This window comes from Pyrgilauda ruficollis, unplaced genomic scaffold (assembly GCF_017590135.1).
Source record: "Pyrgilauda ruficollis isolate IOZ18807 unplaced genomic scaffold, ASM1759013v1 scaffold35, whole genome shotgun sequence".
Lineage (NCBI taxonomy): Eukaryota > Metazoa > Chordata > Aves > Passeriformes > Passeridae > Pyrgilauda > Pyrgilauda ruficollis.
The window spans coordinates 8115118-8140305 of NW_024524934.1; the positions used below are offsets into that span (position 1 = coordinate 8115118).

General features: G+C 40.8%; 1 protein-coding gene across 1 annotated transcript in view; it reads right to left on the bottom strand.

Annotated features, from left to right (window-relative positions):
* Positions 1-2308: 2308 nt before the first annotated feature.
* The window catches only part of MBOAT1 (membrane bound O-acyltransferase domain containing 1), a 56063-nt gene continuing 33183 nt past the window's right edge, over positions 2309-25188 (bottom strand). The window contains exons 5-13 of the mRNA XM_041475533.1: positions 21233-21288; positions 18971-19025; positions 16115-16298; positions 14305-14497; positions 11494-11597; positions 8672-8736; positions 7204-7336; positions 5908-6059; positions 2309-4149 (exon numbers count right to left, since the gene is read on the bottom strand). Coding sequence (XP_041331467.1) covers positions 4017-4149; positions 5908-6059; positions 7204-7336; positions 8672-8736; positions 11494-11597; positions 14305-14497; positions 16115-16298; positions 18971-19025; positions 21233-21288 — 1075 coding nt within the window. The 3' untranslated portion in view covers positions 2309-4016. The remainder of the gene's footprint in view (positions 4150-5907; positions 6060-7203; positions 7337-8671; positions 8737-11493; positions 11598-14304; positions 14498-16114; positions 16299-18970; positions 19026-21232; positions 21289-25188) is intronic.

Sequence of the window (25188 nt, forward strand, 5' to 3'; positions counted from 1 at the left end):
GTTCACAACAGGTGGACTATGGGGATTCTACCCTTATACATTAAAGACAAGTTTTTATTTATTCTGCAGCCAGTAGATAATTTTTCTCAAGTCCTCCTTCCAGGGATAAGAAGACAAAGGGTTTAAACATGATAGGAATTTTGCCCGAAAACTTCCTTGGCTGTTCAACTTGTATTTCTATGAAATCCAGATCGGGTTTGCTGGGCCTGCTTTTACGTGTGTAGAGAGGTAAGTTTGCAGCTTTATGCAAACACCTACCAACAGAGTAAAAATCTACAGCTTTCTCACCCACCTACTTCATTTTAAGTGATACAAAAATCCCAGCTATGTGCAATGTATGCATACAAAACAGAGCAGCCAAACAGGGAGAAAAAATATCTGCCCACTTTTTATCCCACTTCTGTGCTGCCTCCATTGTTTGGCAAGCTCCAAGTGGACATGCAGTAGTGTACTTAGGATGGGGGACAGCTTACAGGACAGTAAAAATGTACATTGTGCATTCAGTTCACTGAAGAAATTGCTGAGCACTTGCTTCTTTAAATACCAGACCCATAGTTAAGTTGAAATGAAGTTTTACTCTTTATTCAGTTTTATTTTCCAAATGCATTTCAACTTCTAGTTTAGAAAAATCAAAATATGCTGAAAAACAGCAGCTAGAATATGCTTTCAATCCAAGGGGGTAATGGTGATGGTGTCTTTTTGGTATTGTCATATTTAAAATCAGTCTTTGTCCATCCAGTACAATCTACCTTTCTCATTTCTGTGTGATAGTCCTGTATTTCTTTCTTACAAGCCATCATGATTGTTGCTCTCTTCAGAATCTCTCTAGATGCTCTTGAGTTTTTTGCAGCGCTAAGAACCCACAGAGGGATTAGAAACTAATAACATGTTGGTAATCACCACCATGTATTTTGATCACTGAAACGCACTCTCAAATTACACTAGAATTAGAATTACCAGAATTCAAGTTCCTGACATCATCTTTTTCTAACCTAAATGTCTACTTTGGCTCTTTGAATTACATACTCCTGTGCAAAGTAGATGCACATTACTAGTACAAGTCTCCTCTAAAGAGTAGCATCTGTTTGCAGTCTTTCTATAAAACAAAATATCATCCCCCTGAGAGGAAGAAAAGGAGAGGAAGGCTCAACACAACAGATAGATCAAGGTAACCTCAAAGCTAATAGCCTTTTTTTTTAAAGGAATTTTTTTACAGCCATTTATATCCACTCTGTGTTAGCTTTGCAGGACTGCCACATTTGGCTAGGTATGCTGCCTAGTCCATAATAACAGGCAAAGCAATAGTAACAGCAAAGTTTTTAGGTAATTTTCTTCTTTTCCACCCAGCTTTAAGACTAATTCAACCACCAAGTTTCCCTGCAAATGTTTCAAAAAGCCAATTTCAATTTTGGCTCATGTAACATATCACATTAAATCTATATGACTGTTTCTCTTTGATTCCCAGGGAACCTGTTTTCAGGGAGAGGTTCAGGCTGAGAAGGCAACATGACAGGGGAGTAACAGTTTTCTCACTAGCCCAGTCTAATTCATCACATTGTAGGAGCTGAAACTCTGAAACTACAACATAAGTCAATGGCATTACATTACATATAAGCAAGCTTCACTTGGGGAAACACTAGAAGAGAAAACCCACTGATCATACCTGGCCTCTCTTAAACGTACACAGCTCAGGAAGAACTGCAGAACACGGCACAAGCCATGCAGGCAGATCTCAGGACACAGAGCAGCAGATACAGAGTCACAAACCCCTTTGAGAGCACTTATTTTCCAAAGCAGGTGCTAAGGCCAACCTGCTGGGAACATTTGCCTTCCATACTTTTGCCAAAGCCAGAGTTGATGTGAATTTTGCTGGCTCTGGCAGAGCTCACACTGCTTCTTTTGTTTCTGGGAGGCAATTGCAGACTGGCTTCAGCCCACAGGATTCCAGGGCCAGCAGCACCCAACTCCCTACCCTCTTCTGGGGATGTGCCCTGGTTCCCTCCCACAGGATACAGGATGGCACAATCAGACCTCAAGGGAAACATTAGATGCCCAAGATGCAACTGAGGTTGGTGCCACAAGTTGAACACACACACCATGACAAAAAAAGACCAGCCAATTTAAGGGCAAAGCTGCCACGAAAACAGACAGGGGTCACCTTGTCTCTGTTTCAGCAGGAGAAGGATGGAAAGCTCAGCTGCTGTAAAATCCAGCAGACCTGAACATCTTCCCTCACAAGTGTGATTTCACCCACTTACTCACCTATTTTCACATTAGACATTAGTGATCAATAATGCCAGGCAGCGACACAAAGCAAATTGTTTATTCAGATCAATCTTTTAATCCCATATAGCCGTTTAAAATAAATTAGCAAATAAACTCTTCCATGAACTATGCTCTAAATCATAATATGGTCATGGGACAAAAAATTCCCATCAAAGAAAAAAAAATCACTTTTTTTGGAACTTTGTTGGTTTCACTGATTTGTTTCTTCTCAAACATGAGGATTCTGCAAAACTGTAATCTGACACAAAAATCAGAATGCAGTGAACAGCAGATTCTTTCCTCAATCACACATTAGTTAAATGTCGATAAAGTAATACCAATACTTTAACAAATGAACTGCTTCTACAAAATCCTGATAAAAACATTCCTGGGAAACATTTTAAAAAATGCTTCAGTTGGTTTTGATGTGTGGTACCAATCTATTTTACTGGGTTAAGTGGATTTAAGAAAAATAATAAAAAACCCTGACACAGCATTTTGCAGCAGGTTATCTCAATGCACAAAAAGCACTTAGGAATCAAGACTCAAAACATCCCTGTAAGTCAAGGACTTTGCAAGCAGGGAAACTTGCATCAACAGTTAAGTCAGATGTCAAGATCACACAAGGACTCAGTCTTGACTCTCGTGGTGATCACAATATTTTGCAGAGAATGATTTATTATTACTGTGATAATTACTGTTCAGGTTTCCTATTAGTGTTGTCTGCTGGAATGTAACCCCTCCTTAAGAGGGGATGTTTTTGAGTAGAACAGTCTGATCCACTACAAAGCTTTTTGAGATTTAACCCATGCCTGCAAGTTTTAAAACACTAACCCTATATGGCTCCTCACTCATTTTGATACCATAAAGGTAGTGCTGCATCACTAAGACTACAAAGTAAGGCTGATGTAGCAAAGAGCACCAGCCGTGTCATTAGAGAAGCACAACTCTACAGACCACAGGCTGTATGTCCCTTCTTTTACTCTAGATTTGAGTTCCCCTTCTGCCTTTTGTTTTTCTTTTACTTGGCTTTAAATTTTGGCTTAGCCAGGTATCAATGCTCCCAGACACGTGATCCCAAGGGACTTGCCTTGCCCTCATCACCAGCAGGTGTCACATTGAAGGATGTGAAGTACCTTTGCTGCCCAGCTCAGGCTGCAGTCCCTGCTTTGGGGTTTGCCGGGGAAAGCCCCGCTCCCTCTTCCCCCTGCTGGGGCACAAGTCAGCGCCAGCACCTTGAGCAACCCCACATCAAGCCCGTAGTCTTCTACTTGCACCATCTCTCTCCACAACCAAGAGATGAAAAGTTTCCCCTAACAGCTGCTCACAGCACCAGGCTATCAGGCAGCTGGTCTAACTGTTTACTAGCTGCTTTCTGTCCCTCTCTCTAATCACAAGATTATTCGTTCATTAATAGTTGTGTATTTCTGTAAAAGAGAAAAAATGCCTCTCTGTGAAAAAGTTTAAATATATAAAAACACTTCGTAAAAATATTTATTATAAAAATGAAATGCCCCATGAGCCTGTAAACGTTGCCTGTAAAATCTCCATTAACTGGAATAATTTGAATTACAGTCATTCAGGCTCTTCTCTGCCCACTCCAGTAAGATTTTAAGATAGCCAACAGAAATGCCACTTGTCTTGTACTTCAATCCTTCTGCAACCCGTTTTTCTTCTTTTTATTTTTTTTTTTTTTCTGTTTACAATACAACAGTTTGATTTCCCAATGCTGGCAGTTTTCTTTGGAGGCATCATTTGTCTTTGCTTTTAATAGAGTTCAGCATGGCCTGATTCTGAGCCCTTCTTACAGAGTGGGTTTGAGGTCTGATTGGTAACAGGAGCAACACCAGGATGCTTAGAATGTGCATGTGAAAATACACAGACCTGGGAACAAAAGCAGAAAGAATATTATATTTTTGTTGAGAATAACATGAATTCTGCAACCCCAATATGCAGAATGTAGTGCTAAGGGATGAATGCACAATGTATGAACCTGACCTAGAAAGCACAAAAATATACCCTTGAATTCCACACTGTCTCGGAATATGGTGCCTTCTGGCATGGATGAAGATGCTGCTGTGGATGATAATGGGGCAAGGTAACCATCAGCAAACCCTAGAATCCAAAGTCTGACAGCTCAGATAAACCCATGTAATTCAATCCCAGACTTATTCAGCCCATCTCTCTGTTAAGATTAGAATACACAAGGCCAAGTTGTGCGGAAATATCATTCATGGCTCAAAAAGAATTTTAAAAAATGACAGAAAGAAATAAATTCAACCAAAGTGCTGAGATCTGAAATAAATCAAAACACTCAGATTTTAACTGGAGAAGGTCAGGTAATGATGTTTACAGAAGGCTTGCATTTTTGAAGGTAACTGCTCAGAGATATCTGTATTTGGTATGTTTCTAAACATCAAATATTTTTATTACAAATAATTCAGTATACACAAGTTAGAAGAGAAATAAAAAATACTTGAAGAGAAATAAAAAATACTTAAACCAAATAGATGAGGTTCTGGCAGCTTGAGGGAGATGATGATTGGGACCAGTATGGTCCAGCTGTTAAACATAGCAATGCACATTTCTGTGGTCTCATCTGTGCTTCTTACCATAGTCCTTAATATCCTTGTAAGGTGCTTAAGACCACTGCTTGTGGTGTGAAGTGCTCCAAAAATTCATGTCCTAGTCCAAAAGCATAACATTTCCTTGCTTACGAGTCTCTAAGTTTAAATGTTTACTATGTTCAAAGTTAACCAGGGCAAAAGTCACCAGGGCAAAATTATTAAGAAATTAGGCTAAGAAAGATCTGGAGAAATTTTTACTTCATGGTAAGTTTTCTGTGTTGAAATCAAATGTTTCAAGAAACAGGAAGAGAAAATGTTGACGTTCAGCCTCCTGCAAACAGACAGCAGCTATCTTGACTACTGGTTTTGTGTCTTTTATGTTGGAGGAGGGAATTGTCTTACTTCTGAACCAAAAGCTGTTACTCTATATTGACAGTAAAATGAAAGAAGAGTAAAGCCATGCAGTCCCATCTCCCTTTTCTAATTATTTTCTCAATTTCTGTATTTCAACTTGGTTTCATTAGAGCACATTCAATGTACTCTGCAACACCAGTGTTTTCTTATTTTTAAGGCATCTGGGGAAGTACTCCCTTTGTAAGAAGAGAAGCATACTTTTGTAACAAAAAGCACACTGATTTCAAGGAGCAGTACTCTGTCAGGAGCCCTCCATATCTCCTGCTGATCCATCACACCTCCTCTTATACACATTCAGCAGCTGGAAGCCTGGTCTTTGTTCAGCACCTCCTTCCTACTGCCAACTCACATTATTCTTAACCTCTTCAGTCTTGGCTGCTGCTGATGGTTGAGGCCCAACTGTTTTGGAAATGGAAACCAAGTATATGAAATGTCACATAAGGACACAGAATGAGAGGAACAACCAAAGTGCTCTACCTTGGCATTTTTACAATCTCATTACGTTACAGGAGTGCAAAAGCCACCTCTTGTACTTTGGCAAGCATCCTGTCTGAGCTCCTTTCAAATTTGATTAAATGGTAACTGCCTTTCAGCATGGTTTGGGTAATTTAACGAAAGTCTGTGGCACCCTAGAGAGTAAAGTCAAGGGAAGAGGACTTACTTGTAAAACTTTATGGTGGGCTCCACAGCCAGCATGACGAATGGTGCGACAGTGTAGCACACAGCCAGCTGAGTGACTGCCCAGGTAACTACATCGTAGGCTATCTTAAGAGGCACTGACGAGAGGAAGTAATGTCTGCAGTTGTTTCTTATCTGCAGGTCGGGGAAAAGTAAGCAGAAAATTATATAAACATTTCTTTGGCAAAGCCACACAGACACACAGCAGTGCATAACTCTGTTTACCATCAGCATTAGTATCACAGGAAGTTTTATTCACCAGTTACAAAGCACTGGGAGCAGGAATACAGACATCTACAGACTGGCATTTTCAAGTTCTCACAGTCAACCAGTGGCAAACAGAGAAGTGGCCCCCAGTTTGCTCCATCGTAACCACAGGTGCAGACTCTCTCATTCTGGATGTCTGGCACAATATTTTTTGGGAGGGAAGCTGTTCCCCCCTCCTGGCTTTCATTTCTTACTGGTTATTAATAGTAAATCAAAGTTACTTTAAATGAACAAGTGCTTTTACCTACAAGTGTGTGCCGTTCCCTAGAGATTTTAAGTTAGTTTAACATCTGTAAAATCCTGATAAATGAGAGGCAAAGCAACCTAGTCTAGCAATAGTGGTTAATACTGGTCACTAGTTTAATTCTCCTTTCAAATTAACCTGGTTATTTATCCACAGTCATCTCCAAAAGACAACAGTGGTGCTTCCCAGCCCTGCACAAGTGTCTGGTTCAGCCTGAAAGATCAGCAGTGATAAATTTAACAACAGTGAGATATGAGCCCTGTTCTGTCTTTGGTGACTTTACACAAAATCAGGCCCATAAACACAGAGACCATTTTACTGCATCAATTGCATCCACACAAATTGTTCAAGTTTGGGCTAATGCTCAACCCACAGCAGCTTCTTGTGCAAGACTGGGCCCAGAGTTAATTACAAGCCAGCAAATACAGACAACATGACCCAGCAGAAGTCTGGAATCCCACATGACCTTGAATCCCAAGCTAATTTGACTGCATGGACATAGCTGGTGGCACCCCTAACTGTACTTCCTCAAGCAACATTTCCTCTGACAGCCAGGGACAGCAGTGCATTACGTCCAGAACTGGTGCTGGTTATAACTGCTGGGTACTTTGCAATTGGAATCAATACAGAACAGAGTTTCAGCTAACATCAAGCCTGCAAAGGCATGAAAGAGGGCTCACAGCAGGGATAAACTGCTTGACCATGTGAGGGTGCAGCTGACAGCTGGATAGTGTCTAGCCTTAGAAGAGAACAATGAAAGGTACATACTGCTCTGGCTGCGAGTGTGATAAGGATTCCAGTGAGAAACGTAAAATAATATCCAGGATAGATACCATGCCACAGGGCCGACAGGATAAATGTTAAAGCCGTAGGGTACCAGGGAGCTCTGTCATAGCAGACACTGCAAAAATGAAAACAAAACAGAAGAGGTTGAACAATGGCCACTGTGCTTGAAATCCTTGTTTCTAAGGTCTTACTCTGTTTTCTTAGCTGCCTTATCTTGGTTCAGTCACAGGCTAGGGCATGAGACACTCTCCTTTCATTTAAAAGGAGGTTTAAATGGAATGAGGAAGCATGCTTATATGCAAATGAGTTCCCAAAGATTGCCTGTACAAATATTTCTGGTGCTCAAAGCATTTAAATCAATAATGGAATAAAGGGCAGGCAAGACTTTGTTCACCTTTACATCTCTATCTGGAATCATACATTACCCTTCCAAACTCTGATGACAGATCAAGAGCAAGTTGAAAGACAAAGAGATGTGACCCCACCCTTCACTCTAGTGAAGAGAGGTATTTTTAGGCACAGTTATCTGGCAGATGCTGGGAACAACAGGGAGTGCCTTAAACTATTGCAAAACAGGGGATTCCAGCTAACTTTAGCAGCAAAAATCTTACTCCCAAGATGCAAGGACAACAGTTTAAGAAAACAACACCCAGTCTATTTGGCTATCTGAAGTTTAAACCAAATGCTGTGCTTCACAGAAACAAGTCAAAGTAATGCATTTCTTACCAAGAACCATCTGAATAATGAAAAATAGTAGACACTGACTTTTAAAATATATATATTTACCATCATTATAGTTACAATAACTACAATAAATCTGTGCCTGCATTTCAGACACTATCCTGACTGTATGCTGAGCTTTAATCACACCAGAAAGTGAAATGAGTAATGAGACACAGTCCAATCTACAAAATTTGGACTTATGCTCATATTTAAAATATGTGCCTTAACACTCACAGGTTAAAATCAGATCATCTCAGTGCTATAAGTATCTTCCCCATATCCTAAACAAGGACTGCCTGGCAAGCATCTTTGGGTAACTCTGAACCAGACTACACTAGGGCCCTGAAGATTCTGCCCTTATTTCTTGCTGAATTTCTGGATCCCAGTGACACAGCAAGACTCACCTCAGCATGGGAAACATAACAAAGCAAAACAGTACAGGAAAGTTAACGGAGAGAAACAACAAAATGCTATTGCTTTCTATTATAGAAGTTTTGAACAGTTGGTTTATGACTTTGCTGCTCATATATAAAATAGGAGCATTTTACACTTGCAGCAATAAAACTTTACAGCACCAAATACCCTTGTATTGTACCAACTATTACAGACACAGGAAACAAAGGAAGAAAAAGAGGCTTTACATTTATGAGAGCTACCAAGCAGCGTTTTTCCAGGCCATGGAGAGCTTTTGGATCTCACGAGCACGTAACTGTTTCATTACTCTTACCGTTTCAGCCAGGCAGCTGTCTGAATGTTCCAGTTTTCAATGTACATTTTAAAACTTGTTGCAGTCTAAAAAAGAAGTTCACATGAAATGTTAGCAATGAAGCCTGTAAAATACTACTTGCAATTTAAATTAGTGAGGAGGTACATGGAAAATATTAATTCTAGCAGCTAACTTTTATGATGACTGTGCCACAATCCATCATTATAGTAATAAGACTTGGGAGGGACATTAACTAGGCTGATGGCTCACTGCTAACACTTGGCACTTGCTCTAAAATCTCACTTTGTCTCATATAATTAAATACAGTGTTTGGTTACTTTTCAAATAATGGGCAATCTGAGAAGCTTTCTTGTTTTATATGCTTGGCCTTCCTTTCAGTTCATAAACAGCTTTATTTCAGGAAGAGATATCTTGCCACCCATTATACAATCTGGACTTCCTTACAGTGGTACTAAAACAAAGTGTTATTAAAAAAATACATTTATTATTATTTTTATAATTATTCTTACTATTTGGAGAAGGAAGGGGGGAGACTGAAAAACATGGGCAAAAAAATTAGGACTAAATTTAGAAGCCAATTCTCAGCCCACCGCTCAGCTTGAGAAACCAGAGTGGACTCCAGTATCCTGAGAGAACAGCCCATATCTCCTCCTCTGAGCTCCCCCAGCTTTAGGGGACTGCTGGACTCTGTTGTTCAGCATCAGTTCCTCTACTGCTGATCAACTTCACTTCCCCACTCCACCTTGGTCCCTTGCCTGCTGGCAGAAACCTCCAAGGATACCCTGGCCAAGCGGGGACATGATTCAGTGACACTGCAATATTTTGCTATATCAGCCGAAGGCAAGGGATGGAAAAATGACTGAAAAAATGGATTAAGGGAAAGGCTTCCAAGGGGAATATACAGATATCTTTGCACTTCCATGCAGAATTCTTAAAGCTAGCATTTCATCCTCTGCATTTAAAGAGTTAAAATGATTAACAATTCCCAATACAGCACTGCCACATTTTAATTGCATTACTGCACCATGAGAAGCCAAGAAAAACACAGTTTCTCTTCCAACTAATATTGTCACCCTCTTTTGGCCTCCTTTAAGTTCCCCTGTTACATTACGAAGAGAGGAAGTAGTTGCTGGCTGTCAAAACAAGCAGGCTGCCAAGGCTTTCAAGTCCCCCACGTGGGCTTAGCCCCTGTCATGTTTTAAGGCCCACACAACCCCTTCCATGTGCTTATCTTTTCTACAGATCAGATAGTCACATTTAGCACTTAAGTTCCCTGCTCTGAGGTAATTTTACACATGCAGGTGGCTATACCTGCTGAATATATAGACTGTATCTGTATACACTGTACAATCACACTTGAACTGCCAGTGTTGCTGTTGGCACATAAAGTGATGGTTCAAGGCCTAGTCAAAGCCATGGTCTCAGTAGCCTCTCTTTTTCTCATTGCAAACATGAAAAAATCAGGCAACACCCTACGTTATGCTCTTGGAAACAATTTCTGATCTCTGTTGCCTGTGTGACCCATAAAGTAAGTTTTGAGAGGCCATCAGTTCAGTGGGTAGAGAGGAGCAAAGGCTCCTGTTTCCTTCATTTGGCTTGATTGAAGAGTACTGGCTGCATTTTACTTTCTTCCTTCAAACAGAAGCTCCCTCAGCCCATCAAAGTAATAATCATCTCCTGCCCCAAAACTGAATCAGATATAGATTCAAGATCTCAGAGTGGTATCTAGGGTGTTGCTGTCATCAAGAAGTGTAAAATATTTCTGGGCTGTGTATCCTGTACTCATCAAGGATTACACGGAGGATTAATCGTGGTTAAAAAGAAAAAGAGAAAGAATCTTGAAAAACAGGGAATGTATAATGAGACTTCCAATTTTGGCATCTTCAAGGAAGAATTACAAGGGCTATTTCATTTTTGAGAAGAGCTATTACAGCACATTCACTTAGTCACAGATTGTTCAGCAATAAAACAATCAACTTATTTTTATCTGTGATTACTTTTAAAATCACAACTAGAGAATTACAGAGGAAGGCTCCTCCTATTTCTAAAAAAGAAGTCTTTAGAAAGCAGTCACAGACACATAAATATTTCCACATCTCACTGGCACTCACAAAATATTCTTCAGGGCAAACAAATTATATGGCCCATCTTTTGCATTAGAGACACAAACATGAATAGTTTTCAAAAGGCTAATGGATCTTAAAAGTATGCAGCAGTCACAAGGAAGGAGTGAGAGATGTTTTGAGAAACAGTGTGGCTCGCTGCATGGTGTTCTAGACCAGCACCCACCTAAGCTCTGTGTGCCCCTGTCAGCTCCCACTCAGATTGCTTGGTTTGTGCTTGTTATGTCTCCTACTTGTTTTTCTCCATGTACCAGAGGCAATTCAGCCCTTGCACGTGTCTGTGCCACTTGTGGCAGCCTCTTTCACTACCACCACTCATCTCAACTGGGCTAAAAAAGTGAAAGATTGTTAGAAGTAAATAAACAGAACACACCACAGATGGTGAAGAATCATAGCTGCAAACAATTTACTGACCCACTGAGCTCAGCCTCAATATACAGTAATTGACTGCTCATTTATTAAATATCTGACATCATTATTTTTAGACCTCACAAAACTATTTAGAAATACAACCTGAATACAGAGCATGAGGAAGCCTGTGAGACAGATGCATTTTAACTGTCCAGAAGATAAAATACAAAATGTCTTCGTGCTAAAGAGAAGCAGCCTGGTAGCATAGATTTACTTTCCTTTCAGTAAAGCCTTTACCCATGCTCATTTCTGTAAAATTATGCCAATGCAGCCACTCCTTTATCTCACCTCAATGTTCCAGATATTCAAATTGGACAACAGGTCCCAGTGGAAAGTGCCTCTCTCATCAACTCCACTGAATCCATAACCAGCTGCATTGTTGACTGCATCTGCTGCAATGTCAAAGCAAAACAGGTCAAAATCAGACTGCTGGAAGAGACATGTTTTCTTACAAGTCAGTATGGTACTAAACAAACATTCAAGCCAGCTTTGTAGGATTTAGCAACCTCTCTTTCTAGGAGAAGCTTCTTCTTTGCAAAAGGGCATTACCATAAGGCTACACAAGAGTAATTTCCTCAAGAGGAAAGACTAGCTACTCCCTGTGCAGAAGAAATAAAATAATAAAAACCCAACTAATATAAATCACTTTTCCTATTATTTGGCCTTTATTATTCATCTGAGACAGATATTACCATAAAATGAATGAGCAATTTTCTCAAAAGGGCACCTGGATGTCACAGCATTTTCCAGAATTCAAAAAAAAAACTTAATATCTCAAAGACATGCTTATTATTTCTATTAAGAGCTCCATCATGGCTATGTTAATTAAGACTGTCATTCAGAATTCTGCAGACAAAGCCTTTTGCTAATCCTGTTGCTGAGTGCCTCACTAAAGTGCCTCAACATCTCTATGAACCAAATATTGAGTAACTTCAGTTACACACGTAGCTACCTTAAAGCAAGTAAAAGCTTGGATAACAGAAGGCATTACACACTGATGCACCCTTGTCAACCACCTCCCCTCTCAGAGTGCCTGGGAGTCACCTCATCACTGGGTCTCAAGATTCTGATTTCAAAGTGCGCCTGCTAGAAACACCTACTTGGAGTACTAAGAAAACAGAAGGGAGAATTCATTGTCTCTGGATCACTAGTTGCAGCCAACACTGAGGATCATTGGAAGAAAAAAGGAAACGCAAATACAGGTTAGGCTTTTCCTTCCAGGTCATTTACAAAATACAAGCCTGGTTATTCTTTAAAAAGGTCAGCATTTCTTCCCCAAGAATGAAAACTGATTTTACTTTGTAAATGCTGTGAGTACAGGCACAAGCTCATGGAGAAGCCCTAGTGCACAAAACTAGGGAGGGAACCTCATTATCAGCAACAAGACTAATAATAAATAAATAAACAAACAAGCAACCTTCTCTAACCTGAATTTTTCTGTTTTGTTTTCCACTTTCCTAAATGAGAGAGATTTTATTGATGGAAAGAAAGCTCTTCATGTTTTAATTTTCTCCCTGTTTAAAAAACACTCCAACAATAAACAGCAACCCTGCTTCAAGCTGGCCAGAGGATCCTGCCCAATCTCACAGACTGGAGCTGCACACAACCAACCCCCAGAACAGTGGACTCCTGGATTTGCTCCTCCTTGCTCCAAGGGTAGCAGTGACCAAATAATTAGTGTTTCTTGGCCAAAACCAAGAAACCAGGAATCATGGGATGAGCAATAATTATATAGCAGCCGCCTCGGCCTTTTGCTTCCCAGGCTGCTGTCTGCAGAGCACGGTGTGAAGCACAGGGAAGTCACAACTGTGCGCCCTCGAGCTGCTCACAGACCCGAATCCCCACAAGCAGGCTGGAACAGCTCGGGCTGGGTATGGCTTTCACAGCTCCTTGCTTGGAGGCACTCGGACCCAAAGTGGTTTCACTGACAGCTCGGGGTTAGGTTTGCAGCTGTGTTCCCAGAACTATCCCAGCGAATAGCCGAATTTTCTTTCCATAGATCTGGGCGGTGCAGCTCCCACACAATAGTGTGCCTGTCCTGTCCTGAGGACAGGACGCATTTATCGGCCCGTTTCAGCAGGGCTTTTGTAATGCTCTGGGCCATGCCACCGGGAGCAAAACTGGGAAAGGACAAAAAAAGGATAAAGTGCCTGCTGTTTTGCTGCCTGGATTTGGGATGTGAATAGAGGAGGCCTCACCCTCCACTATGCAATGTATACTTTTCTGCTAACTGCCTCATGTGTAAGACATTTCTAGAACCTCTGCAGCTTGGTCTTGTCACAAATGCAAGTTCAGTTTATCTCTTTAATAATGGCCTTCCAGTTAACCATAATGCCAGAAAAAATGGAAGCAACAATTTAACACTGGATCCCACAAAAGTAAGTTTGTGAGCAAGCCATTCTTTATCTCAAAGCCTTTCCCATCCCACACACGCCAGTCCTGGCTGCCTTCCCTGAATCTGACAGTTTTATTCCCAGCAGTTTAATCACAGCCTCACAATGAATCTCCCTGGCTATTTCCATCCTGTCTCAGTGACACCCTGCTCAGCTTTAATGTACATGCATTCCTTGCTGGACTTCCAGGATCTCCCCTACACACACAATGTCTTGTAATACCAGCAAAAAAAATCCAGGAGATCTTCAGCCTGGCCTAAAGGATTTGACTCTTCACACATAGATGGTGAAACATGACTTGTAAAAGAAGAAGGTAAAATGCAAAAAGATTATTTTGACCACCAGTCTCGCTGGCTCCTAAAAAAAATTGTTTCCCTCTTCAGTGAGTCCTCTTACTTCTCCTCTCCCTTTTCCTTGCAGACATTTTGGTCCTTCCCAACACTTACTTTGCTCCCCACGGTTCTCCAATCTTTTCTCTGGACTGCTTAAAGCCAAGGTGTATACAGGACCCCACAGTGCTTTAGAGACAAGGCCTAGCATCAGCTCCCCAACAAACACAGGGTCCGCTGCCTAAAGGAGCTCATCTCCCATGTGAACTACAGGTCTAGGGACAATTTTATTTCCCCCCATCCCAGGTTTCAGACCTCCTCCCCCATTTAGGAACTTATTTGCTACACACAAAAGTACATAATGTAGCCAGACTTACCCAACGTCCACGCAAAATAATACTTTGGTTTTGCTGCCTGTGTTACAACATACAGGTAACCAAGTCTTGACAAGAAGGGAGTTTTATCAAGAAATTCGTTATCAATAATATATGCCATAGGAAAGTTCTTCGTAAGTGTCAAGAATAAAATGAGAGATACTAGTGTGATACACAGCTTGTACATCACTGCTCCCTAAAAAGCACAAACAATGAAACATTCATTAGAAACCTTTGCTTAAGGGGAAGAACAAGGCAGTGCTCATGACATACAAAAACAATGGGCTTCAAGAACCATTAAAGTTACCAGTGACAAAGTTGATACTAATTAATTTAGAAGACGTGACCAAGAGAAGGCCAGAGTCACAGCTCTAGTTTAATTTGGTTTACTCAACTACCTGTAGATAGGTAGGACAGTCACAAGTCAAAATCAGTGATGAACTTCATGACAGACTCTACATCAGCATGCAGAGATTCTAAAATGGGAAAGGAAACAAACCAAGCCCTACAATGGAAAGCAGAAATCTTCTCTAAATGTGTGTCCCCTCCAGGAACTTAAGACTGGGTTCCTCCTGGAAGCCAAAAGCACTGATATTCTGTGCAACAGGAGGTCTTACTACCCAGCTACTACCCAGAAGTCTTGCTAAAAATAATTTGTCCAAAAAGTGTTGTGTTGTTACAGCACACTTGCACCCACGATACAGGGCATGTGCTCTGCCACACGCTGTCTATTCCAGCTCCCTAGCTTCCTACACACCATTACTGACAATCATTGCAGTAGTTCAAAGCTTGTTTGCAAATACACACCATGGGTAAACCCTTCTTGATCCAGCTGTAATTAAAATGTAATCTGGCACTTGGATATCATGTGAAAATTGACTCATGTGGCCAAAAGGCTAATAAAAATGAAATACGCTATTAAAACAACCATGTATTTTTTATCCTTTTGATTTTTGATCTATTTTTATATGTTCTCCAAATTCTGGAATAAAGTAATGTGAAACTGTTTTTTATTCAGATTTTAATACTCTCTCCTGACTTGCATCCTCCACAATACAGGCCTTATTCTGACCTTAGTCAGAGTAATGTAAATCAGAACTATCACCACTAGGGTCAGTAGAGAGACAACTGTGTACAACAGGAATCATTATACAAAAGCACATGCTCAACTTCACAGGAGGCATCCTGCACACATTCACAAAGCTACACTTTCTGTGTCACCTTAAGGTAAGAGAGAGAATCTGGACTTCATGCTACGCTATCCTGCTTTACAAAAAGGCTATTTTCTAAGAACATTTTAAATAATATTAAAAAAATATAAAAACAGATCAGTGTTAAAACGATGTGGAAAAATCACCTCTTGAGTCACCTTAAAGTGTGTAAAGTGTACTCTTGCAAACCACCTGGACAGGCTGCACCTTCTGATTAGCAGTGATTCATGTACTTCTAACATCCCCTGCACTATGGGGGAGATTTGACTTTTTTTTGTTTTTCTGATATTTCCTCTTCTGTCTGGAGCTCAACTGCAACTTGTCATTGTCAGAAGCTGCAGCCCATTCCCATTGCTGCACAAAGGACACCCATTAACAACTGACCCTTTTTGCATGGCAAACCCATTTGGCAAATTTGCTAGCCCCTTCACCCCTGACCTTGTGATAAAAACAGCAGCCACTGACAGAAAAAACTCGCTGTAACCTTTACTGGCAAGATAACCCCAAACTGGTTTTTCTTCTTAGCTTTTAATTATGAGAATCATGTACAAAGCTGTACTTTCCTGCCCCCTGCAATCAATCTTTGTCATTTTAAAACTTACAGTTGGAGAAGGATCAGGAAGTTTGTCATAACCCTTCTGCTTCCAGTTCACTTCTAACAGTTTCATGTGCACATGCCTCCCTTCAATGAAGGCGATATAGTCCTTGTAATTGCTGCAAGGCCCTGCTATGATGCTCATAAAATTGAGGAGATAACTTAAATACTCCAGTAAAGAAGGTCTTGATCTGTGAAAAATCAGCCACACACAACAGAACAAATTAAAAAAAAAAAAAACAAAAAAAAAACAACACAAGGTAAAACATATCAAAGGGTTTCACCAATGTTTTTTGTCACACTGTCTGCCTCAGTCCTCACCTCTCTCCTGCCCGTTTCCCCCCAGCTGAAAGCTCTCTAGATCTGTTCTGGGGAAGATAAAACACAGCCTATCATATTCTGGTGATGTCTGGTAAACGGCAGTCAGAGCAAAGGTAACATGGAAGTGCTCAAACTACAGGTGAAGAAATGCTAGTGATTTGAAAAGTTAGAAACTTTTCAGCTAAAAACAGTAATAAATTTGTCCGTTTTGGACAGTACCAGGAGTGAGAAGCTGGTAATTGGTTTTGGACATCTGTCCAGGATGTCAGGAACCATACTGCCTTGTTATACAAACCACAGGGCAGGGAGTCTCTAAAACCAGGGCTCTCAGTTCTGGGAGGAGCTCTCACCCTCCCTTCAGTTCAGCCTTTCGAAAAATGGGAAGTGTCATGTGAGACATACAGGAAGAGAATGAATAAGCACTCTCTCCTACTGTTCAAATAAAGGAAGTAATTGCCTGTATTGCATCATGAAAAGGAAAATGAACTAAGTGGAGGAAAAATATTAATTGAAAGATGGCTGAAGATGAAAGTCATATTAATTTTTTTCCATTTTGCAAGTGCATATCCCACCAGTTCCTTCTAGGGCTGTACATTTGATGTAAAATGAAGAAGATCCACTGTTCTTGCTACAGATCATTAGGGTGGAAAAAAAAAGATGCAAAGACCTCTCAGCAGTAGTGTAATTTGTAAATTGTTAGGCTTGAGGTTTTTATGGGGCAGAAAATGCCAACATCCAAACTGTGCACCGTGTTTTGCACTGCATTAGAGTGAGTGCTCTCCACAAATGTCTTAATTGTTACCATTCAAGTAAACAAGGAGCCCTCAGATGAGAAACTTGGGCACAGTGCTTGAGGGCTCTCCTGCCCGAGACACAGATGGACACGCATAACCAAAACACACTTAAAATTCTTTAAAACAAATTTCTAGCAGAAAAACTAAGCAACAGCTAAACATTTTCTGTTGCCTACTTCTATTCTGAAGTGGAATTAGTTTGAATAAACAGTTAGATTAGCAAGGATTTTCTGCATTCACCCTACTGGTTATTGTAGATGTTAGTGCCTGAATGGTATGTTCTCTGGTGAAAGCATTTCACACTAAGATGGAGCAAACAATTTGGGGTAAGAGTCGTCTTTCTGTCCTGCAAAAACAGGTCCATGATGTGGGCTTCCTAGCTCTACAGTAAGATTAAAAATAAAGTCATTAGTTTCAGCTTGGGTTCTGCACATTGTTGGGTGGGGAGACATGAGCAATGCACAAAGGAATGTACAGAGGATGAGTGAGAAACAAAAACAGACCAAGAATAGGAGGGAAGACAAAAGGCTGTATTACCAAAGGGGATTTAAAACTCTTCAGTTATGACTTATCTGCCACTGACACTTAAGCTATTGGCATCTTCTTTTCTAATATGAACTCATCTACTGTACAAGAAAAAAAAAAAAACTAAGCCTATTTAGTGAGAATTTAACTAGAATTAAGGACTAAGTGCAGTTAAAAATTATGCTGTGATCTTTAAAAGTAGATATTATGAGGTCACAGCTACCTACAAGAGTTTTGCTTTCCAAGAAATGACTCCTTTACTTTCTGAAGTACATAGGCAGATTTTCTGATGGCTGAATCTTCTACCTTGGAAATTAAGGAAATAATTTCCTTGGCCATAACAAACATATCATGGTAAAAAGTAGTTATGGTTCTAAGAGTAATTCTGTAACACTAATTCTTCATTAAAAACAAACAAAAAAAAACCCCAAAAAAACCCAACAACAACAAAATACTCACAAATTCAACTCCATATTGCATTTGTATTGAGAGACAAACTAGGGAAAAAAGGGTGCTCAAAGAAGTGCTCTCTCCATATGAAAAATGAGAAGTTACATAACACGGAGACCTAGGAGGATTAACATTATGGAGGGAGACCAAAAAAAAAATAAAATCCAGTATTCAAAAATTATGGCAAAGAAAAGCATCACTTGAACTGTCAGACTCAAACCAAAATGGATTTTTACTATGCAGTGGATTGTTGACAGGGGAGGAGTAATTACTTGGAAAAATAGCACATCACAGATCAGATGAAGACAACAGCCAACAAGTTTGTATAGTATAGTCTTAGCCTGAATTTAAAAGAGTTAATACAGCAAAGACTTGTTGTGTTGCACGTGGAGTATATATTTAAGTATATTTATGAGACATTGCCAAGTACTTCAGTGCTTTACTGACCAGCACAGGTGATAAAGGCAGAGGTCTTGAACTGAAGAAAAAAGGAATATAAGGGAGAAAGTATATTTGTGTAAGGAGGGTAATGACAGCAGCATTACAAAAACAAAACTTCTCAAGCAAATAGAAAAAATATGTAGGACTTTTGGTATCTCATGGACTGAAAAGTAGCAGGAAACATTTCCATGGCTGGGCCACTATGTTGTCCTTGACATTGTAATGAAAAAAAAAGAACCAACCCAAACAAAAGAACAAATAACAACCAACCTAAACAGTCAACTTCTTTGGCAGAAATTAAACACAAATCACTCCAATAGTTACATCCTTACTTTACAGCAAGCCGATTCTGCTCAGCAGTGAGTTCCTCAGCTTGTCGCCCTATTCCTGAAAAGAAAAGACATATTAGATCTTTCCAAAACACTAACAGTAAAAGCTATTCCCAAAGCCTTATGATTGCACCCCACAAATAAATTCCTAAAGTAATAATTTCAAAATTTCTTTGTAATAAGTGGTTTTAATACATTTCAATCCCTAACTTTTATGTCAAGTTCCACGCTACCTCTTTACCCAGTTCCTTAGCTCATTCCCCCTTTCTCACCCTGGCTACACTGTCAGGAAGAGCAGCCTTCCCACACAAACAATGGAAGTGGCAATGCCACCGACTGGCTGCGACCCCCAACAGCCTCTACAAACTGTTCTGGGCTGGAAAAACCTCTGTTGCCAGAAGCTGCTGGCTCATTTAAGCACAAGCCTCCCGCTGGCTCCTTGGTGAGAAATGGAGCATTTCACAGCAGGAGGAGTGGTCAGGGAAAGGCAAACAGGCACTCAGGGAACAGAAGCTCCTCTGGTGTGAACGAGCAGCCCAGCAGCCTGCCGCTGGAGAAAGCCTAAACATCCACATCAGTAATAAACTGGAATTGTACAAGTCCAGACTGGAAGGGTGACCTCCTGTTGAGTGCACAAGACCTTTGGGGCCAGAGGTAGTGCACAGACTCAATGTCCCAGGAAAACGATGGAAAAAGCTTGTGCCATGGCCAGTGGTAAACAGATACTGCTTATAGCACATACCTCAAAACCTTCACCCTAGAGCTGCACATACTGCAGGGAATTCCACTGGCTTCAGCAGAACTACACGGGATGAGTCAGCACTTGGTGTGGAGCGTGTGCACCGCTCTATGTGCACAGCTCCACGTGCACACCCCCAGAAGATCAGGGGCTTGGCACCAATTGACACTACTGTTCTAAACATACTGGCCATAATTACCAATACAGACACAGGACCCACATCCTAAAATGATTGCTGATAAGCTGCTCATTTACATTCTCTCTCCACTGTTTCAGTTTGTAAATACTGGGAGGGCCTGAATTTCAGAGAAACAATTAACACTTAATTACTTAAAGGACTGGGTATTTTGTTTGTCTGTTTCCATTTACGGACAGCTGTGTTAAATTTTTACAAATACAAATTTGCCACTGATGCTTGAACTGCAAGCTGCCTTCATTTGATCAACTGCTTCATATATGGATGTTTGCAATGTAATGAGCCTTTTCCACAATCATTAATCTGTAGGATTTCTGGTCTGTTTAGAACGCTTCTGCCTCTGCTGTTGTCTTTTTCTTTTCTCTCTGATCTTTTTACCTTCAACATCCTAGGTGTGTACCTTGGCTGCACATTGCTGTGGAATTGCAGCAATACCTGAGCTGAGCCAACTTACAGTAGCAGATAAGCCTCAGCAACATGAATGCCAACAACATGGTCAGTTATCCAAGCTTCCACCTGTACCTATTATACCCAGATAAAAGCATTAGATTCACTTGTGCAAACCTGGCTTGCAAACAATGCCAGACCCCCGTGTGTGCCATCACCTAAATCCTTGCTCGCAACAGCTCTATAGCAAGGCACTTATTCAGTCACCCACAGCTTGTAAGGCAGTGGGCTTCAGACCATCAGAAATTCGCACTGCATCATCAGTAGGCACAAGCAATAATGCTGCTGATGACAAGTGACATTTTTAGCCTTTGCACTGTAGTAGACACAGGCGTTTTACTGGGAAATAATAGTGCTCTTTGTCACAGCGCAGCACAAGACTGAAGACAATGTTATTTTGCTTGCAACTGTGCTTCTCTCTGCACTGGGGAAAAACTACTGAATTCTATCTCTCACAACTCATGGAGTATATTACCACTGCATATATCAGCGCTAGCATATTTTTTGCTAAATTAACATTAATGACTGAATGTATGTACCATCAGCTCTTGACTTCTGAGAATTGGTAACAGCTTCAGAGAACTTAATGGAGATGCACTGTAGCATCTAAACAGGAGATACTGGTACTAGCTAAAATCCAAATTGGGCCCCAAGGAAGCAGAATACCCAAAAGGGAAAACAGTTGTCTCTGATATTGCAAAGACAGTTTGATCCTAAAAACTGATCAAAACTTTAAGCTTCTCATTTTTCCTCCATAAAGCATTTTTCTTCTTCATTTGGAACAACTCACTGAACTACATTCATTCACTCCATAAATCAACCATAGAATTCACTGGTATATAAAGGCTGTCTTCAGGACATGGGAAGAGATTCCTTTTCTTACCATCATGCAGCTGGCATGCAAGTGTTGTGATCTTCTGTGTAATTATCATCAGCGGACTATAACAAAGACAGAAACAACAGTTATGTGTCTTGTAATACAAATTCTTCCCAATTTTCTCACTGAATGTCTCTGTGCCTTTAAAAGGCATAACTGTATTAGCAACAAGTGGAAAACATCCAATTAAAGCTGAAGGAGGCACCCAGGCATAAGACAATTGCCTGGGTTCAAAACAACCCCACAGTAACATGCACTGGAATTTTTAATTGCTAAGTGCACACAAAGCCTTATTTCATATCTCCCTATCGTGCAGCAGTGCAAATTGTAGTTCAGAAGAAATTACACCACCAGGAAACACCAGCTTCTGCAGCCCACTGAGCTTCTTTTCAGGCAAAGACCAAACTGAAGCCCCATACAATGCAACACTAGAACACAGCAGTGCTGCTGTAACCCAACTCTGGCTCTTCTTACTGTTTGTTACTCTCCAATTGTCTGTCTCCTCAGTGCCCTAAAAAAATGTTGACTCTGCAGATACAGATGCTTATTTCCCCACATGAATAGCTCTATCAATTAGGACTGTGTGCAAATACCAGAATAGCTGTCAGCACAGCAGTTTCCCACTTGCTTACTGGCCACTCATCTGCGTTATGAACAGCCTGTACAAGAGATACCACCCAAATGGGAGTGTATGGGCATGTGGGATCTGAAGCCTCTGGAAAAAGGAGCTGGTTGTACCTGAGCCAGGCTTGCAGCCACCCAGCAGCTTTGGTGCCAACTAAACACAAAAGATAGAAATAGCCACTACTCCCAGTAGGGCCACTCACACTTCCCATATCCATCTTTACAGAGCTTCTTGGCACTGAAGGCAAATATGAGCTGATGCAGGTAAGGAATGGGGAAAAAGACTAAACTCAGCTTGGCGGCATCAGGAGCTGGTTCCCACAAGGATAAAGGACACAGCCAAGTGCATTTAGAGGAAGGTAAGAAGAAAGATGGGAGGAAAACCATGGGGACAACTGAACAGTTCCTCCATCGGCTGTGACACCCTAAACACGAAACCTGGCGCTGAGCATCTGCAATCTGGAAGGACCCATGGCAGGCCAAGCAAGGGATGAGCACCCCCTCACACTGCTTCTCCCTGTCTCTCTGCTACTGGGGACACCAGCACAGGGTGCCCAGATCTCTCACAACCACAATGGCCACTAGATGGGAATGGATGATGAGGATACACCACTATTTTAAAAGCATTAGTTGTGATGAATGTATGTAAAACCAGTCCCACAAAAGAGATCTGTCTTCACTGAGGATTAATACAATGGGTTGTTTCTCCATCTGAGAATAAATTAAGAACATTAACCAGATGGAGGTTTCTGTTTGAACACAAATGATGTCTTCAACCTGGAAATGAAAACTTGAGTTTGTACACATTGATTTAACTATTTACACAGTCTGACCAGTATATGGAACTTTTTTAAGAGACATGGATGATTGTGCCAAACACTACAGCTATTCATTTTAACTACTGTAATATATTTTCTGGAATACAGTTAAAGAAAAAAGTTGAGGTTTTTTTGGTTTTGGTTTTTTTTAGTTCAGGCACTGTGTTTGTCTCACAGATTTCTCAAGGTAAAGAAAAAAAAGTGGAACTTACATTCAGTGATGTCTCTGTCTAAAATTACAGTCAAATATTTATGTTCTGCAGATATTTTATAGATATTCTGGATCATCCTTAACTAAATCAACCTACTGATTACAATCAAATGTGAACCCAATGGCTAAGATAAACTGTTTACAACCTGATTATCCCACTAATATAAATCAAACAGATTCTCAAGATAATTCATAGGCTGAGGATGTTAAACACACAAATACTGGCAAAAGACATTCTTTCATTTTAAGTGGTCTTTTTTTTAACACTTAACATGGTTGATCTTTTCCAAGAGTCCACAAGCAATTCTGTGTGCATAAATTGCATTTTCTACTCAAAACCAGAACATGCAATATCAGCCAATTACTTAATCAGAAACTGCTTTTATCACTTCAGAAGTACTGACTTGAACTGCCAATTTAAAAAAGTTTGCACAAAAAATTCAGAATAGGCTTAAATATACACAGAACTTGAATACAATTGTAACAGAGAGGTTTGTACAGCAGATCTTCTTGGGTCACCTAGACCACTGATAGTAGCCAAGGAATGGACAAATTCAACAATGACTTTTCACCTTCCAGCAATATTGTCCAACAGTCATTCTAAACTTTATTCCAATTAAGCTTTCAAGAAAAGTGATTTATAAGCTGTTTTTACCATTATCTTCAACATCCTGTTTCTCAAAGTAGATTTTCCCAGACAAAATTTAGCTTTGCTTTCAAAGATACATAAATCATAATCCTTTAAGCATATGAAATGGCAGATTTTTTTTTAATCCTTAGGAGAGACAGAGGCTGTCACTGAATCAAGCAGTTTTACTGCAATAAACACAAATTTTTATTTTGAAAGTATTTGACCTTTTTAGCTTTATGGGGGAACATTAACACTTGGTTCAAATTGCTTCAGTTTGTTGCATATGTTTCTTATGGCAAGGACTTCACACCAATATTGAAGTGGGTAACTTCAAACCTCAGGCTCTGAGCCAAAACCGTATGACTTCAAGTGTCTAAATTTAGACACTTGTTTTAGACAAGGCCCCCATGGTAAACCAGAGAGAACCAAAATGCAAACAATCCAAGGGCAGCAGGAGTAAAGCCTGCACTGAAGTCATACTACATATAAACACAGACGAGAGAGGCTCTCCTCATCTATATTAGGAAGTCATTGCCTCATTGATGGCATATTGTAAGCCAACAGAACAAGTAAGCCTTTCCTGCACTTTCATCAGAAAAGATGGACAGTCTTTCTCCCTCAAATCTCCCACCTCCAGAGGAGACAAGGGATAACAAAAGTGACATGTCTGTCAAGGCGAGAGGGAAGGAGATATCATTAGATACCTCCTGTTCTCCCTCCTGACATCATTATATTACATGTCATATGTATTTTCCAGAGCGGCTGGAATGTGGCCCAGCAGAAAAGGACCTGGGGTGTGCTGGTCAACAGCCAGCTGAACAAGAGCCAGTGTGTGCCCAGGTGGCCAAGAAGGCAAATGGCATCCTGGCCTGTATCAGCAATAGCTTGACCAGCAGGACCAGGGCAGTGATTGTCCCCCTGTACTCAGCACCGGCAAGGCCGCACCCCCAATCCTGGGTTCAGTTCAATTCAGAGGACATTGAGGGGCTGCAGCATGTCCAGAGAAGGGCAATGGAGCTGTGGAAGGGTCTGAAGCACAAGTCCAATGATGAGTGACTGAGGGAGCTGGGATTGTTTAGTCTGGAGAAAAGTGGCTCAGGGGGACCTTACTGCTCTTTACAACTGCGTGAGGGTGTAGCCAGGTGGGAGTTGGTCTCTTCTCTTGAGCTGCACCAGGTAAGGTTTAAGTTAGACATCCAAGGAAATTTTTTACAGAAAGAGTGATTAGACGTTGGAATGCACTGCCCAGGGAGGTGGTGGAGTCACTGTCCCTGCAGGTGTTTAAGGAATGACTGGATGTGGCACTCAATGCCATGGTCTAGTTGACATGGTAGTGATCGGTCATAAGTGGGACTTGACAACTTCAGAGGTCTTTTTCAACCTAAATGATTCTGTGATCTCTTTTCTACCCTACTCAGGAAGGTGGAAAACTGCTGTAGAGTGGCAATGGGATGACACACACTAAATCTTTCATTAAATCAGTGTCAGGTATCAGCCAACACTTCACACAAAGGGTAAGCAATGTTTCAGGTGAACAAGGAGCATCTTCCTCCCTCCTCTCCCCACTGACTTGATCTCAGAGGGACCATGTCTTTGCTGCAGCAAAAGGCAGAGCACAACAAAATAATGACATTACTGGAACTCTCTCTTAAGGGCGGGCAGGGAGGAGGGAAGAATC